At 43.8% G+C, this 19,002-nt stretch overlaps 2 protein-coding genes across 4 annotated transcripts; both read right to left on the bottom strand.

The window, feature by feature from the left end:
• Positions 1 to 230: 230 nt before the first annotated feature.
• On the bottom strand, positions 231 to 6,648 carry LOC6624494 (carbohydrate sulfotransferase 11). 3 transcript variants are annotated; one of them, XM_015175783.3, is made up of 10 exons: positions 6,505 to 6,648; positions 5,080 to 5,537; positions 2,519 to 2,713; positions 2,103 to 2,186; positions 1,957 to 2,020; positions 1,822 to 1,888; positions 1,613 to 1,757; positions 1,405 to 1,560; positions 1,003 to 1,343; positions 231 to 940 (listed from the first exon to the last, which is right to left on the bottom strand). In XM_015175783.3, exons 2-10 carry the CDS (start codon positions 5,218 to 5,220, stop codon positions 847 to 849), a joined length of 1,287 nt encoding a protein of 428 aa, XP_015031269.1. In that variant the 5' UTR covers positions 5,221 to 5,537; positions 6,505 to 6,648; the 3' UTR covers positions 231 to 846. The 3 variants fall into 3 exon arrangements, with proteins under 3 accessions (XP_015031269.1, XP_015031268.1, XP_015031267.1); XM_015175782.3 differs by lacking the exon at positions 6,505 to 6,648 and adding an exon at positions 5,591 to 5,608; XM_015175781.3 differs by lacking the exon at positions 2,519 to 2,713 and having other exon boundaries at positions 6,505 to 6,646.
• A 418-nt stretch (positions 6,649 to 7,066) lies between these two features.
• Positions 7,067 to 8,116, bottom strand: Aprt (adenine phosphoribosyltransferase). Its single transcript, XM_002047120.4, has 3 exons — positions 7,884 to 8,116; positions 7,521 to 7,758; positions 7,067 to 7,462 (listed from the first exon to the last, which is right to left on the bottom strand). Exons 1-3 carry the CDS (start codon positions 7,973 to 7,975, stop codon positions 7,247 to 7,249), a joined length of 546 nt encoding a protein of 181 aa, XP_002047156.1. The 5' UTR covers positions 7,976 to 8,116; the 3' UTR covers positions 7,067 to 7,246.
• Positions 8,117 to 19,002: the final 10,886 nt, after the last annotated feature.

The raw sequence follows: 19,002 nt of genomic DNA, 5'->3' as shown, positions 1-19,002 counted from the left end.
AGTAAACAAACGAAAATTGTAAAATACATTTATATTCGACTACGTACATATTTAAAACAAATACAAATTTAAATTCTGTGTGTGTGCTAAACAGTTACAATATGATCAAGCGAAAAACAAACAAACAAAAAAAACAGTCGAAAACAACAAAAGTAAAGAGCGCATAGTTTAGTAGTCATATAACTAAATATATTATATACATCTATAAATATATACATACATACTTATTATGTTTTACAATTAATAAATACAAAAAACCTATTGTATGTATAAATTAAGTTTAAAATGAGAAAAACCTAAAAAAAAAAAACTAAAAACAAAATACAACAAAAAAATAAAACAAACTTCAGAAAAACTAAAAATTTGCCGCAGATAAATCATTTTGAATGTTGAGAATGTGTAACGGTATCTCAGTTAATTAGCTAGTTAATTCATTATATTGTATGTAGTTGAATTTACCAATTTTTTATTGCTATTTTTTTGTATTCATTTTATAATTATTAATATTATTATGATCATAATTATTACTATTATTAACATAAAAATAAAACCAAATGGACATTTGGACTCAAAATAATCTGCCTCATCGTCAGCTTCGAGTGTCGTTCAGCTCTTGCTATTATTTTCCATTTAATTTCCCTTTAAATGTAAACAAGGTTTTTTGTTTTTGTTTCATTTTGTGAATAGTTTCTGCCATTAACTTTATTATTGTTTCATTCATTATTATCAACATTTGCAATTACCTACTGTGACGGCTAATTAGTTCGTATGTGTCTAAGTGTTTTGTTTTGCTTTTATTTTATACCTTTCGCTAAACTTTATGAATTTTAAGTTTCGCTTAATTAACTACACCCCCGATGGGACGGCGCCTGCTAATTCATCTGATCTGGCGAATTGCAAATATTCCTTTACATCGTAGTCGAACAGATCAAAGTCAAAACTGTGAGTATAAGATAAGTTAAAGTTCGTTTGCCATTTAGTTCTTATCGCTGTTTGACTCACCGATAATATTCGTATAGCTCCATCATCTCCTGCCTGGTGAGCTGGGAATAGAACTGCTGTTGCAGCTCCTGTGTCTTTCTGTCTCCTTTGCCCATGTTGCGCCAGACGGGCGCTATGACGCGCTGGAGGCCAGTCTTTTCGATTAGATATAGTTGATCCTCTGCCAACGATTCGAACTTCAATATCATATCGAATCGAATCAGGCAGGGCGTGCAGAACGATGTGGCCGATACAAAGTGCATGTCTATATAGTTGCCCCGCTTCACCTGATCCAGCAGCCAGTGCACGAACTCTGGAAACGATGGATACTTTGTAGTGCCAGCACGTGAGATCAGCTTGGGCTGCAATGAATGCAAACAAGTTAGGTGAGCTTTGGTAAATATGTATGTTCTTGTACAGCACCTTCTTCCGATAGGTCCGCACAATGCTGCGGCCCAGTTTGTCGTGAAAGGAATAGGGCAGCGCGAACACGATCTTGTCTCGATAGGCGCTCAGCAGTCTCTCGAATGGATTTCTAGCTATGATAAATGTAATTGAATCGTTCTGTGCCTCGTGCAGCTGCAAACAAAATCAATTAATATTTCAAATTGGGAATAATTAGGGATCTTACCTCCTGCAGCGTTACGCGTGGATAACGCTCTCTGGCCAGATTGAGCAGAATCTTTTTGGTCTTAAGCAAATAGCTTGGCGTGTAACCGGCCAGCACATTGAAATTGAACATCCAGGATGAGGAGGCCGCCTTGAAGACATTGCACCTGCAATCATTGGAGGCACATGCTCTAATACAGTTATCCGCTAACAGTGCAGAGCTGCTCTTACCATATAATATGATATTTTTTATTAACCAAAAACTCCCAAGTGTTGGGCGTATGCCAGGAATCCTGGCCTGTAATTATAATAGAAACTATTTATAGCACCTATAAAAAGTCGGAAATGTTATTTGCCAGGCCTCACCCAACACATCCAGTCCGAACTCGGAGCACTTGTCCTTCAGTCTATTGAGCCGCGCCTCCATACGCTGCGCCCGCATAAAGATAAAGCGTATATGGTATGTAATAGCTGTTAACAATGGCCATTAGGATAACCCCAAAAGCACCTACCACGGACATTTCCTGCATTTCCTCCTCTGAGAGCGACTGCACCGCATAGTCGGGTATGAGCGAGAGTCCCGTCTCATTGTTGATCTGTTGAAATAGTTGGGAGCAAGCGAATAAATGAGCTATATTGCTTGGGTTAGGCTGACAGGCACTTAATGACTATTTTTATAAGCAAATGTTTTCGAGGAGGAGGAGGAGAAGGAACCCGACGACGGGACCCGCCAAGCCCAAAGCAACTGCCAATCATTCATTTTAGGGATGGAGAACAGATGAGGCCAAAGAATTTTAATTCTTGCGCGCTTATTTAATGCACCCATAAATTTGACGGTTGAAATTGTTTTTGTGTGTTTTTGTTGTTGTTGTTGTAGTGTTTACTTTGCCATTAACAATGTGAGTGTGTGTGTGGGTTAAATATTTACTTTATCAACATAGCGCCACTTATTCTTAGTCTTGCCCGTCGCGACCACGGTTAGCTCCTTGTTTTTGTTTTTGTTCAGCAGCAGCACAGGATAACGAAATGTTTGACCCGCCGCCTGCTGCTGTTGCCGCTGTTGCTGCTGATGCTGCTGCTGTTGCTGTTGCTGCTGCTGCTGTGGCTGTTGCGCATTAAAAGCCTAAAAAAGCATTTGCATTTAGACGTGTTACACAGAGAAAACGGTTGCTTAAATGCAAACATGACGTGGCGTATGCGTAATATACAAGCGTTTCGGTTATGATGCTCAGCAAAGCGGTCCTACACAAATGCATAAAGCAATCACAAACACCTCTGACACTGCTGACCCCGCTGACACCGCTGACAGCGCAACTGACTCATGTCGCTGGCATCCCAGTGTCAAGGTAGCCTCAACGAGCCCAATTAAAATCCCACTGGGCAGCTCTGTCAACTGGCATCGTTACAAATCTAGATGATTGTTTAGCGGTCATTGTGGCGCGTATAACTATACCCTGCTTTCGAACTGTTGGTGGGTAGGGTATATTATATTAAACAGTAGGCAAAACCAAACAAAAAGCAGAAGAGTTTGGAACTACTTATCAAAATTAACTTAAGCTTTACATGCAAATATTAATATCTTTCGAGTTCAATACATATAAAGATACAATTGAATTCTTCTTGTTTTTAAAGTTTATTACTTTTTTTATCAAAAATTTAATCCAATATTTATAATTACAATCTTAAGTCTCTACTTCGACCAGCTCAATAGCTGGACATAGCCTACTTTTAAGCGCAACTAACTTTTACACATTATATGCTTATATACGAGGTATCTCTTAGTCGTTCATACAGGAATGTAGCAAATTATTTCGCAGCAAAAGTGGCGCTATGTGCATGACATGAACTGTGGCAGGTTAATACATATGTGTGTGTGTGTGTATATGGGAGATGTGATATGTGGGCGTGATGTGGGCGGTCGGTCTGACGCTTAAGCAGCACTCGGTGCCTGCGCGCGTGTGTGTGCGTGTGTGTGCGAGTGTGCGTAGGTGAGTTTGGTGTGTTACGTGTTAGACGCTGTGCCTAATTATGCCAATGTTGAACACAACACGGCGTATGCGTGCTTTATTTCTTTTATTTCTCGTGCTTTGTGGCTGCCTAAGCATTAAGTCACCATTATTTAATACAGAACAAAATTAGAGGCCAACTTTCCATTGATATGCGTTTGTCTTGCTGCCAAACATCGATTTTCCTGCGCCTCTGACGTGTCCTGAGCCCGTGCTGTTTTCCCCCAAGGCAATTAAATACAGCCCACGCTAATGTTCTTTAATGCAAGTGGCCTAAGGATATATTTGCAATTCGCTGGGAGGAGGAGGGAGGGCGACGCCTTTGTGTCTGGCAAGCAAAGCTAAAGTGGCTAAAGGCAAAGCATTGCCTAGGGAGGCGTTCAATAGTAGGCGTGTCAATTCCACATTTAAGTGTCAATTGTTAATTGGCAATGAGAATTTTCACACACACACACACACACACAGCTAACGGCAGGCCTGAACAAATTTCGTTTTAATTTGCACTTTTTAAGAGCGCTCTCTAGAAATGGGTTCCCCCGTGATACGCCTCGAGTCGTGTTGCTGAACGTGTAACGAGGTGTTAAAAACTTTGATAAATAAACAAGCGTAAATAATGAAATTTAATTAAGCATTTGCCAATTTCCCATTCGTAATATTTGAATAGGGCAAATATATATCTAGAACATTATTATTGTATCTGGCGAATGCCCTTCACACAGCACGCGTGCCTAGCCACGGCTATACGAATGCGATTAAGGCCCCAGCAGATGCTCTTCACGTATCTAGTATAAACTAGTTCTTCGAAATTGTACAAATTTGCTAAATTACGAATAGAATGAGAGCTGCCTGAGAGCATATAGGTGCATAGTGTAATAAGTATATATATATATATATACATATATGAATATATTGAGCGTAGCCAAAACTATTACAGGGTATACAAAATACTTGTTTCTTTTCTGGTAAGTAACTATATATGTTAAGTTATGTAAAGGCTATTTAACAAATATAATTACAGGGTATACAAGTCAGTAAGCGATTTTTCCACTTGAAATGCTTTTGTCTAAGTGCCATTCGACATTGATCTATTGGTTAATGTTTCACAATTGATTTGCTGGAATTGTTATAGGGAGTTTTTATGGGGCTGCGTAATGCATTGAATAACGAGCAATCAATTGGCGGCAATTTGCTTGTTGTCAGGGGCAGCCCCTGCAAACATTTGCGGCACATTTGTGGCATAATCCACAACAAACTGTGTTTGCAGGGCACTTCAAAGCTTCCAGGCTACCAGCTAACAACAACTACAAAGGTGCTTACGACCTTGGCCAAACACACACACACACAACACTATCCTACTTGAATGTGTGCTGTGCTTGCTGTGCAATTTTACTATATATACTATACATGTACATATACAACATACTATAAGATATATATATATATATATGAATGTATACATAAGCATAGGGGGGCACACACTCACCTCATATCCCTTAATCTTCTGCAGCTGCTCATTCCATACCAAATAGATGAGCGATAGGGGCAGCAATAGGAGCGATAGGGCCGTAAAGATGAGCAAATATCGCCGAACGCGACAATTTGCGTTGCTCTTGTTCAATTTCATTTAAACACAAGGCCAAATGCATAGGAACTGTTTGTAGTTTAGTTAGCCATTCGCTCGACACTCATGTTATTCATAATATTATTATTTTCTTTCGTATTCATATTCATTTTGATATATTTTCCTTTGCTATTGATGTACAACATTTTCTTCTATTATTTATTTTTTTTTTCTTGCTTATATTTTTACTTTTGGCTGTCGCTGCTACGCGGTAAATGTTGCGTGCAGTTGGCGACAGTTTTTGTACAATTTGCTCATAGCCTTTTTGCTGCCCGTTTGTTGTTGTTGTTGCTGCTGTTTAGCTATATTTAGTTGCTGTGCTATATATTGAGAATATAAATATACAAAGAGTTAGTACGGGCATCAAGCATACCCAGCATAATTGATGACAAACATTTCCACTGCTGCTGTGCAAAAACTTTGACTCCTTTGAGCCTTCTTTATAGCCCAGCTAACAGTTAAAATTGTGTCACTGCAACAAAAACATAACAATTCAATTTTCGGTGGGCTTTTATTTTTTTTTTTGGGGTGTCTTTTATGACTCGGTTTTTGGGGTGCTGCTGCTGCAAGAAGTCAAGATGTCAATTATTGATTTTTACGACTCTTTTGGAGTGCGGAGTGGGGAGGGGGTAGGGGGGAAGTTTGTTTGGCAGCGCCAGGTGCAACGCCGTTGCCTGACTTTGAGCTGCTTCGCCTCACTCAGCAGCCAGTTAAATTTTATTTGTTTATCAGACCGTATGCGCAAGAAATACAAATATCAAATATAATTTAACAGCAATTTGTGTTTTTTATTTGCCAACTTTTTAGGCAATGCTCCAAGTTTGGTTTGGTATTTGTATAAAATTCATTCAAATTGGCGCACGACACACACACACAAGCGTCACATACTCATACACACACACACACACACACATGCAAACAATCACAAGCACGCAAACAAAACAAATGAAGGCGCACGCGGCGTATACGTAACGCTATCAATTGCTGCCGTGCCTCGCGCGACAATTGCTGCCAGTTTGTTGTTGGTTTTCGATTGTGTGCCAATTGAAAGACGCTCAATCAATATTAATTGAAGCAGCCACTGTGATTTTGTATGCGCCCAGCAAACACAAAAAACAAAAAACAAAAACAAACAACGTATTTTTAAACTAAACACTGCAAAACGCTCGCAATTGGTGGGCGTGCAAAACTGTTGCGGGCCGCCCGAGGGGCTGGGGGCGGGGTCGGATATATAGCAGCCAGCAAACATAACACAACACAACACAAAACAGAGCACACACAACGCACCGTTCCGAGCGACGCACATTTCACGAATGAATTCAAATGCGAAATGAGCACAGGCAGCCAGCTACTGAATTGGCTGCTCCCGCCTCCGACCGCACCGCACCCTTCGACCGTTCGACCGTTCAACCGACTCTCCCGTCTGCCGACTGTCCGGACTATTCGACAGTCAGTTCAGTTTCAGTTTCAAATTTGTAGTTTTTGCGCCGGCGTCGCCCATGCGGCAGCTCTTGTCTGCTGTCGTTCTTTGCGGGAGCTGAGTCTGTGCCTTTGATTTGTTTATCGGCGAGCGAAGAGCTCAGTTGGTTTTACGCTGCCGTAGGGCAAACATTTTTGTTTATAGCTGAGCAAAATGCAAGGCCGGCAAGAGCAGCAGCTAAATTTGAATGCGCAGTGAGAGCTTGGACGATTGGAGAGCGCACGAGAAGACTGTGCCAATGGTGGGGGTTGCTTTCAAAGCAGAGGGTGGCCCATAAAGTTATGATATGTGCTCCCCATAATCCTTTTGTCAGCATTAGATATAGTTGCAAATTCAAAAAGCACTGGCCTCATAAAATAGAAAGACTAATTTAATTGTATAAAAATCATTAAGTCATATATTTGCACTTATTTAGTTTGTTCCGACAACCATTTAGTTAAAACATGCTTATTGCAAGTTCCATAAAGTATTACAAAAATTCACTTGGTGATATTTTGAGGTAAAATATTTCGTTTCTAAATGCATACATGGTAGTCAGAGATGTGCTGGTCAGTACTTTATCAGGGAATGTACATCGCAGTCCAGCTTCTTGCGGCCATCCAATGCCACCAGCTCGATGACGACCAAGCTTTCCAGCACTACGCCGCCAAGCTTGCGTACCAGCGCCGTGGCAGCCAACAGTGAGCCACCCGTTGCCAGAAGATCATCGACAATGACCACCTTTTGGCCCGGCTTGATGGCTGCGCGCTGCAGCTCAAATGTGTCCTATAAGAATAACATTATAGCAGATATATAAGATAGCAAGACATGTTTGTCTGCTTACTGAACCGTATTCCAGCTGATATTCTACGGCGACCACCTCGCCCGCCAGTTTGCCCTTCTTGCGTATAGGTGCACAGCCCACGCCCAGCTCGGTGGCCAGCAGCAGATTAAAGAGAAAACCACGCGAATCCAGACCAACTATAAGCTCCACATCTGGATGAACGGTGCGTATGTGTTTTACCAGCAAATCACGCAGATAAACACAGGCTTTGCTATCGGTGAGGGCGCCGAATATGTCACTGCCAGAAAATTAGAGATAAGAAAGGGAACACATGTTAATCAACTGATAGGAAGTTAACTATGTATAATAAACAATACGCATGTAAAATAGCACTTTGATGGACTGATAAACTAACTGACCCACCGAAAAACAATACCCTTCTTTGGAAAGTCAACATATTCGCCAATCTTTGACTTGACATAGTCGAGTTTATCTGCAGCACTCAGTTCGCTCATTTTAGCAGCGGCTTCAGTTCAGGCTTTATCTCTTTTTGCAGAATTGACGGATTTTAAAAAATTGAATTGCAATTTTACGCCCGCTACGTGAGTTTTGCGTGGCGTCTTGGAAACTGACTCCAAAAAGATTGTGTGGCAACAGCTGTAAACCCAACTGCTAATCAGCTGTGCAAGGTGGTTGCTAGTGGTGGCAAAAAATAGGGTTGACTCAGCGACGTATTTCTAGATATTGGCGGCAAAATTTGAAATTTTCATTCGATTCGATCATGGTGTGATCGTACTGATCGTTAAGAGTCGATTTGCATCTAAGGTATGAAAATCTACATTTTAACCGAAATCGTTACGAGTCGAAAATGGTATAAAATAACAAAATCGGACATTATTTGGCTGAGTTAAAAAAAAAAAAATCATCATAAGAGGTTGACTTTACAAACGAATTGTTTTTTATTCAAAAACTTGTTTTAGGCCATCGATATTAAATTTCTTTAAGTGCCGATTGATAGTAGGTATCTTTACGAATTTAAATAGGTATAACATTTCGAAATCAGACGATATTTACCTGAGATATTCAAAAAAAATCATCAGAAAAGTTTTGGTTTTCGAACTGACCCCGATTTTGACAAAAAACATGATGCCCTTGCTTTTTGTTCAACAAAAGGCCATCGATATTATATTTCTTTGAATGCCAATTGATAGTACGGATCCGTACGAATTTAAAATGGTATAACATTCAGAAATAAGACGATATTTACCTGAGATATTCAAAAAAAATCATCAGAAAAGTTGTGATTTTCGAACCGACCCCGATTTTGACAAGAAACGTGATGTAACCCCTTGCTTTTTGGCCGATTTGGGTCAAAATTTAGATTTCAATACTTTTGATGCCGATCGATAGCATTGATCGTTACGAGTCGAAAATGGTAGAAAATAACAAAATTGGACATTATTTGGCCGAGATATTCCAAAAAATCATAAAAAAAGTTGACTTTACAAACGAATCGATTTTTGTTCAATAACTTTTTTTAGGCCATCGATATTAAATTTCTTTGAATGCCAATTGATAGTAGGGATCCGTACGAATTTAAAAAGGTATAACATTCAGAAATCAGACGATATTTACCCGAGATATTCAAAAAAAATCGTCCGAATAGTTGTGATTTTCGAACCGACCCCGATTTTGACAAAAAACGTGATGTAAACCCTTGCTTTTTGGCCGATTTGGGTCATAATTTAGATTTCAATACTTTTGATGCCGATCGATAGTACTGATCGTTACGAGTGGAAAATGGTATAAAATAACAAAATCTGACATTATTTGGCCGAGATATTCCAAAAAATCGTCAAAAAAAATTGACTTTACAAACGAATCGATTTTTGTTCAACAACTTTTTTTAGGCCATCGATATTAAATTTCATTGAATGCCAATTTATAGTAGGGATCCGTACGAATTTAAAAAGGTATAACATTCAGAAATCAGACGATATTTACCCGAGATATTAAAAAAAAATCATCAGAAAAGTTGTGATTTTCGAACCGACCCCGATTTTGACAAAAAACGTCATACCGCGTGGAGTTATGTCGTTTTGGAACGTCATATCTCCCCGCGGAGCTATTACCCATCATACCGCGCGGAGTTATGTCGTTTTGGAACTTCATATCTCCCCACAGAACTATTACCCATCATACCGCGCGGAGTTATGTCGTTTTGGAACGTCATATCTCCCCGCGGAGCTATTTCCATCCGAGCGGAGGGAGTTATGTCGTTTTGGAACGTCGTATCTCCCCGCGGAGCTATTTCCATCCGAGCGGAGGGAGTTATGTCGTTTTGGAACGTCATATCTCCCCGCGGAGCTATTATCCATCATACCGCGCGGAGTTATGTCGTTTTGGAACGTCATATCTCCCCGCGGAACTATTACCCATCATACCGCGCGGAGTTATGTCGTTTTGGAACGTCATATCTCCCCGCGGAGCTATTTCCATCCGAGCAGAGGGAGTTATGTCGTTTTGGAACGTCATATCTCCCCGCGGAGCTATTTCCATCCGAGCAGAGGGAGTTATGTCGATTTGCAATTTCATATCTCCCCGCGGAGCTATTATCCATAATACCGCGCGGAGTTATGTCGTTTTGGAACGTCATATCTCCCCGCGGAACTATTACCCATCATACCGCGCGGAGTTATGTCGTTTTGGAACGTCAGATCTCCCCGCGGAGCTATTTCCATCCGAGCGGAGGGAGTTATGTCGTTTTGGAACGTCATATCTCCCCGCGGAGCTATTTCCATCCGAGCAGAGGGAGTTATGTCGATTTGGAATTTCATATCTCCCCGCGGAGCTATTATCCATCATACCGCGCGGAGTTATGTCGTTTTGGAACGTCATATCTCCCCGCGGAGCTATTTCCATCCGAGCGGAGGGAGTTATGTCATTTTGGAAAGTCATATCTCCCCGCGGAGCTATTATCCATCATACCGCGCGGAGTTATGTCGTTTTGGAACGTCATATCTCCCCGCGGAGCTATTTCCATCCGAGCGGAGGGAGTTATGTTTTGGAACTTCATATCTCCCCGCGGAGCTATTATCCATCATACCGCGCGGAGTTATGTCGTTTTGGAACGTCATATCTCCCCGCGGAGCTATTACCCATCATACCGCGCGGAGTTATGTCGTTTTGGAACGTCATATCTCCCCGCGGAGCTATTACCCATCATACCGCGCGGAGCTATGTCGTTTCGGAACGTCATATCTCCCCGCGGAACTTTTACCCATCATACCGCGCGGAGTTATGTCGTTTTGGAACGTCATATCTCCCCGCGGAGCTATTTCCCATCACACCGCGCGGAGTTATGTCGTTTTGGAACGTCATATCTCCCCGCGGAGTTTTGTCGTTTTGGAACGTCATATCTCCCCGCGGAACTTTTACCCATCATACCGCGCGGAGTTATGTCGTTTTGGAACGTCATATCTCCCCGCGGAGCTATTTCTATCCGAGCGGAGGGAGTTATGTCATTTTGGAACGTCATATCTCCCCGCGGAGCTATTATCCATCATACCGCGCGGAGCTATGTCGTTTCGGAACGTCATATCTCCCCGCGGAGCTATTTCCATCCGAGCGGAGGGAGTTATGTCGTTTTGGAACGTCATATCTCCCCGCGGAGCTTTTTCCATCCGAGCGGAGGGAGTTATGTCGTTTTGGAACGTCATATCTCCCCGCGGAGCTATTACCCATCATACCGCGCGGAGTTATGTCGTTTTGGAACGTCATATCTCCCCGCGGAGCTATTACCCATCATACCGCGCGGAGTTTTGTCGTTTTGGAACGTCATATCTCCCCGCGGAACTTTTACCCATCATACCACGCGGAGTTATGTCGTTTTGGAACGTCATATCTCCCCGCGGAGCTATTTCCCATCATACCGCGCGGAGTTATGTCGTTTTGGAACGTCATATCTCCCCGCGGAGCTATTACCCATCATACCGCGCGGAGTTATGTCGATTTGGAATTTCATATCTCCCCGCGGAGCTATTATCCATCATACCGCGCGGAGTTATGTCGTTTTGGAACGTCATATCTCCCCGCGGAGCTATTACCCATCATACCGCGCGGAGTTATGTCGTTTTGGAACGTCATATCTTCCCGCGGAGCTATTACCCATCATACCGCGCGGAGTTTTGTCGTTTTGGAACGTCATATCTCCCCGCGGAACTTTTACCCATCATACCGCGCGGAGTTATGTCGTTTTGGAACGTCATATCTCCCCGCGGAGCTATTTCCATCCGAGCGGAGGGAGCTATGCCATTTTGGAACGTCATATCTCCCCGCGGAGCTATTATCCATCATACCGCGCGGAGTTATGTCGTTTTGGAACGTCACATCTCCCCGCGGAGCTATTTCCATCCGAGCGGAGGGAGTTATGTCGTTTTGGAACGTCATATCTCCCCGCGGAGCTATTTCCATCCGAGCGGAGGGAGTTATGTCGTTTTGGAACGTCATATCTCCCCGCGGAGCTATTTCCATCCGAGCGGAGGGAGTTATGTCGTTTTGGAACGTCATATCTCCCCGCGGAGCTATTTCCATCCGAGCGGAGGGAGTTATGTCGTCTTGGAACGTCATATCTCCCCGCGGAGCTATTATCCATCATACCGCGCGGAGTTATGTCGTTTTGGAACGTCATATCTCCCCGCGGAGCTATTTCCATCCGAGCGGAGGGAGTTATGTCGTTTTGGAACGTCATATCTACCCGCGGAGCTATTTCCATCATACCGCGCGGAGTTATGTCGTTTTGGAACGTCATATCATATCCCTTGCTTTATGGCCGGATTGGGTCAATATTAAGATTTCAATACTTTTGATGCCGATCGATAGTACTGATCGTTACGAGTCGAAAATGGTAGAAAATAACAAAATCTGACATTATTTGGCCGAGATATTCCAAAAAATCATCAAAAAAAGTTGACTTTACAAACGAATCGATTTTTGTTCAACAATTTTTTTTAAGCCATCGATATTAAATTTCTTTGAATGCCAATTGAAAGTAGGGATCCGTACGAATTTAAAAAGGTATAACATTCAGAAATCAGACGATATTTACCCGAGATATTCAAAAAAAATCATCAGAAAAGTTGTGATTTTCGAACCGACCCCGATTTTGACAAAAAACGTCATACCGTGTGGAGTTATGTCGTTTTGGAACGTCATATCTCCCCGCGGAGCTATTACCCATCATACCGCGCGGAGTTATGTCGTTTTGGAACGTCATATCTCCCCGCGGAGCTATTACCCATCATACCGCGCTGAGTTGTGTCGGTTTGGAACGTCATATCTCCCCGCGGAGCTATTATCCATCATACCGCGCGGAGTTTTGTCGTTTTGGAACGTCATATCTCCCGGCGGAGCTATTATCCATCATACCGCGCGGAGTTATGTCGTTTTGGAACGTCATATCTCCCCGCGGAGCTATTTCCCTCCGAGCGGAGGGAGTTATGTCGTTTTGGAACGTCATATCTCCCCGCGGAGCTATTTCCATCCGAGCGGAGGGAGTTATGTCATTTTGGAACGTCATATCTCCCCGCGGAGCTATTATCCATCATACCGCGCGAAGTTATGTCGTTTTGGAACGTCATATCTCCCCGCGGAGCTATTACCCAGCATACCGCGCGGAGTTGTGCCGGTTTGGAATGTCATATCTCCCCGCGGAGCTATTATCCATCATACCGCGCGGAGCTTTGTCGTTTTGGAACGTCATATCTCCCCGCGGAACTATTACCCATCATAAAAAGTTGACTTTACAAACGAATCGATTTTTGTTCAAGAACTTTTTTTAGGCCATCGATATTAAATTTCTTTGAATGCCAATTGATAGTAGGGATCTGTACGAATTTAAAAAGGTATAACATTCAGAAATCAGATGATATTTACCCGAGATATTCAAAAAAAATCATCAGAAAATTTGTGATTTTCGAACCGAACCCGATTTTGACAAAAAACGTGATGTAACCCCTTGCTTTTTGGCCGATTTGGGTCAAAATTTAGATTTCAATACTTTTGATGCCGATCGATTGTACTAATCGTTGCGAGTCGAAAATGGTATAAAATAACAAAATCGGACATTATTTGGCCGATATATTCCAAAAAATCATCAAAAAAAGTTGACTTTACAAACGAATCGATTTTTGTTCAACAATTTTTTTAGGCCATCGATATTAAATTTCCTTGATCCGTACGAATTTAAAAAGGTATAACATTCAGAAATCAGACAATATTTACCCGAGATATTCAAAAAAAATCATCAGAAAAGTTGTGATTTTCGAACCGACCCCGATTTTGACAAAAAACGTCATACCGTGTGGAGTTATGTCGTTTTGGAACGTCATATCTCCCCGCGGAGCTATTATCCATCATACCGCGCGGAGTTTTGTCGTTTTGGAACGTCATATCTCCCCGCGGAACTATTACCCATCATACCGCGCGGTGTTATGTCGTTTTGGAACGTCATATCTCCCCGCGGAGCTTTTTCCATCCGAGCGGAGGGAGTTATGTCATTTTGGAACGTCATATCTCCCCGCGGAGCTATCTCCATCCGAGCAGAGGGAGTTATGACGTCTTGGAACGTCATATCTCCCCGCGGAGGTATTATCCATCATACCGCGCGGAGTTATGTCGTTTTGGAACGTCATATCTCCCCGCGGAGCTATTACCCATCATACCGCGCGGAGTTCTGTCGTTTTGGAACGTCATATCTCCCCGCGGAGCTATAACCCATCATACCGCGCGGAGTTGTGTCGGTTTGGAACATCATATCTCCCCGCGGAGCTATTATCCATCATACCGCGCGGAGTTATGTCGTTTTGGAACGTCATATCTCCCCGCGGAGCTATTTCCATCCGAGCTGAGGGAGTTATGTCGTTTTGGAACGTCATACCTCCCCGCGGAGCTATTATCCATCATACCGCGCGGAGTTATGTCGTTTTGGAACGTCATATCATATCCCTTGCTTTTTGGCCGATTTGGGTCAAAATTTAGATTTCCATACTTTTGATGCCGATCGATAGTACTAATCGTTGCGAGTCGAAAATGGTATAAAATAACAAAATCGGACATTATTTGGCCGATATATTCCAAAAAATCATCAAAAAAAGTTGACTTTACAAACGAATCGATTTTTGTTCAACAACTTTCTTAGGCCAGTCATATCTCCCCGCGGAGCTATTATCCATCATACCGCGCGGAGTTTTGTCGTTCTGGAACGTCAAATCTCCCCGCGGAACTATTACCCATCATACCTCGCGGAGTTATGTCGTTTTGGAACGTCATATCTCCCCGCGGAGCTATTTCCATCCGAGCGGAGGGAGTTATGTCGTTTTGGAACGTCATATCTCACCGCGGAGCTATTTCCATCCGAGCAGAGGGAGTTATGTCGTCTTGGAACGTCATATCTCCCCGCGGAGCTATTATCCATCATACCGCGCGGAGTTATGTCGTTTTGGAACGTCATATCTCCCCGCGGAGCTATTACCCATCATACCGCGCGGAGCTATGTCGTTTTGGAAGGTCATATCTCCCCGCGGAGCTATTACCCATCATACCGCGCGGAGTTGTGTCGGTTTGGAACGTCATATCTCCCCGCGGAGCTATTATCCATCCGAGCGGAGGGAGTAATGTCGATTTGGAATGTCATATCTCCCCGCGGAGCTATTATCCATCATACCGCGCGGAGCTATGTCGTTTTGGAACGTCATATCTCCCCGCGGAGCTATTACCCATCATACCGCGCGGAGTTATGTCGTTTTGGAACGTCATATCTCCCTGCGGAGCTATTTCCATCCGAGCAGAGGGAGTTATGTCGTCTTGGAACGTCATATCTCCCCGCGGAGCTATTATCCATCATACCGCGCGGAGTTATGTCGTTTTGGAACGTCATATCTCCCCGCGGAGCTATTACCCATCATACCGCGCGGAGTTGTGTCGGTTTGGAACGTTCTTTAGGCCATCCATATTAAATTTCCTTAAATGCCAATTTATACTAGGGATCCGTACAAATTTAAAAAGGTATAACATTCAGAAATCAGACGATATTTACCCGAGATATTAAAAAAAATCATCAGAAAGGTTGTGATTTTCGAACCGAACCCGATTTTGACAAAAAACGTCATACCACGTGGAGTTATGTCGTTTTGGAACGTCATATCTCCCCGCGGAGATTTACCCATCATACCGCGCGGAGTTATGTCGTTTTGGAACGTCATATCTCCCCGCGGAGCTATTACCCATCATACCGCGCGGAGCTGTGTCGTTTTGGAACGTCATATCTCCCCGCGGAGCTATTTCCATCCGAGTGGAGGGAGTTATGTCGTTTTGGAACGTCATATCTCCCCGCGGAGCTATTTCCATCCGAGCAGAGGGAGTTATGTCGCCTTGGAACGTCATATCTCCCCGCGGAGCTATTATCCATCATACCGCGCGGAGTTATGTCGTTTTGGAACGTCATATCTCCCCGTGGAGCTATTACCCATCATACCGCGCGGAGCTATGTCGTTTTGGAACGTCATATCTCCCCGCGGAGCTATTACCCATCATACCGCGCGGAGTTGTGTCGGTTTGGAACGTCATATCTCCCGGCGGAGCTATTATCCATCATACCGCGCGGAGTTATGTCGTTTTGGAACGTCATATCTCCCCGCGGAGCTATTACCCATCATACCGCGCGGAGTTATGTCGTTTTGGAACGTCATATCTCCCCGCGGAGCTATTTCCATCCGAGCAGAGGGAGTTATGTCGTCTTGGAACGTCATATCTCCCCGCGGAGCTATTATCCATCATACCGCGCGGAGTTATGTCGTTTTGGAACGTCAAATCTCCCCGCGGAGCTATTACCCATCATACCGCGCGGAGCTATGTCGTTTTGGAACGTCATATCTCCCCGCGGAGCTATTACCCATCATACCGCGCGGAGTTATGTCGTTTTGGAACGTCATATCTCCCCGCGGAGCTATTACCCATCATACCGCGCGGAGCTGTGTCGTTTTGGAACGTCATATCTCCCCGCGGAGCTATTTCCATCCGAGTGGAGGGAGTTATGTCGTTTTGGAACGTCATATCTCCCCGCGGAGCTATTTCCATCCGAGCAGAGGGAGTTATGTCGCCTTGGAACGTCATATCTCCCCGCGGAGCTATTATCCATCATACCGCGCGGAGTTATGTCGTTTTGGAACGTCATATCTCCCCGCGGAGCTATTACCCATCATACCGCGCGGAGTTATGTCGTTTTGGAACGTCATATCTCCCCGCGGAGCTATTACCCATCATACCGCGCGGAGTTGTGTCGGTTTGGAACGTCATATCTCCCCGCGGAGCTATTACCCATCATACCGCGCGGAGTTATGTTGTTTTGGAACGTCATATCTCCCCGCGGAGCTATTATCCATCCGAGCGGAGGGAGCTATGTCGTTTTGGAACGTCATATCTCCCCGCGGAGCTATTTCCATCCGAGCAGAGGGAGTTATGTCGCCTTGGAACGTCATATCTCCCCGCGGAGCTATTATCCATCATACCGCGCGGAGTTATGTCGTTTTGGAACGTCAAATCTCCCCGCGGAGCTATTACCCATCATACCGCGCGGAGCTATGTCGTTTTGGAACGTCATATCTCCCCGCGGAGCTATTACCCATCATACCGCGCGGAGTTGTGTCGGTTTGGAACGTCATATCTCCCTGCGGAGCTATTATCCATCATACCGCGCGGAGTTATGTCGTTTTGGAACGTCATATGTCCCTGCTGAGCTATTTCCATCCGAGCAGAGGGAGCTATGTCGATTTGGAATTTCATATCTCCCCGCGGAGCTATTATCCATCATACCGCGCGGAGCTATGTCGTTTTGGAATTTCATATCTCCCCGCGGAGCTATTTCCATCCGAGCGGAGGGAGTTATGTCGTCTTGGAACGTCATATCTCCCCGCGGAGCTATTATCCATCATACCGCGCGGAGCTATGTCGTTTTGGAACGTCATATCTCCCCGCGGAGCTATTACCCATCATACCGCGCGGAGTTATGTCGTTTTGGAACGTCATATCTCCCCGCGGAGCAATTTCCATCCGAGCAGAGGGAGTTATGTCGTCTTGGAACGTCATATCTCCCCGCGGAGCTATTATCCATCATACCGCGCGGAGTTATGTCGTTTTGGAACGTCATATCTCCCCGCGGAGCTATTACCCATCATACCGCGCGGAGTTATGTCGTTTTGGAACGTCATATCTCCCCGCGGAGCTATTACCCATCGATATTAAATTTCTTTGAATGCCAATTGAAAGTAGGGATCCGTACGAATTTAAAAAGGTATAACATTCAGAAATCAGACGATATTCAAAAAAAAATCATCAGAAAAGTTGTGATTTTCGAACCGACCCCGATTTTGACAATAAATGTCATACCGCGTGGAGTTATGCCGTTTTGGAACGTCATATCTCCCCGCGGAGCTATAACCCATCATACCGCGCGGAGTTATGTCGTTTTGGAACGTCATATCTCCCCGCGGAGCTATTTCCATCCGAGCGGAGGGAGTTATGTCGTTTTGGAACGTCATATCTCCCCGCGGAGCTATTTCCATACGAGCAGAGGGAGTTATGTCGATTTGGAATTTCATATCTCCCCGCGGAGCTATTTCCATCCGAGCGGAGGGAGTTATGTCGTTTTGGAACGCCATATCTCCCCGCGGAACTATTTCCATCCGAGCGGAGGGAGTTATGTCGTTTTGGAACGTCATATCTCCCCGCATAGCTATTTCCATCCGAGCGGAGGGAGTTATGTCGTTTTGGAACGCCATATCTCCCCGCGGAGCTATTATCCATCATACCGAGCGGAGTAATGTCGTTTTGGAACGTCATATCATATCCCTTGCTTTTTGGCCGATTTGGGTCAAAATTTAGATTTCAATACTTTTGATGCCGATCGATTGTACTAATCGTTGCGAGTCGAAAATGGTATAAAATAATAAAATCGGACATTATTTGGCCGAGATATTCCAAAAAAAACATCAAAAAAGTTGACTTTACAAATAAATCGATTTTTGTTCAACAACTTTTTTTTGGGCCATCGATATTAAATTTCCTTGAATGCCAATTTATAGTAGGGATCCGTTCGAATTTAAAAAGGTATAACATTCAGAAATCAGACGATATTTACCCGAGATATTCAAAAAAAATCATCAGAAAAGTTGTGATTTTCGAACCGACCCCGATTTTGACAAAAAACGTCACACAGCGTGGAGTTATGCCGTTTTGGAACGTCATATCTCCCCGCGGAGCTATTCCCCATCATACCGCGCGGAGTTATGTCCTTTTGGAACGTCATATCTCCCCACGGAGCTATTTCCATCCGAGCGGAGGGAGTTATGTCGTTTTGGAACGTCATATCTCCCCGCGGAGCTATTTCCATCCGAGCAGAGGGAATTATGTCGATTTGGAATTTCATATCTCCCAGCGGAGCTATTATCCATCATACCGCGCGGAGCTATGTCGTTTTGGAACGTCA

The sequence above is a fragment of the Drosophila virilis genome, chromosome 3, assembly GCF_030788295.1.
Source record: "Drosophila virilis strain 15010-1051.87 chromosome 3, Dvir_AGI_RSII-ME, whole genome shotgun sequence".
NCBI classification, from domain to species: Eukaryota; Metazoa; Arthropoda; class Insecta; order Diptera; family Drosophilidae; genus Drosophila; species Drosophila virilis.
Note: the sequence above shows the minus strand (reverse complement) of the source record. Positions and strands in the feature narration are given on the sequence as shown.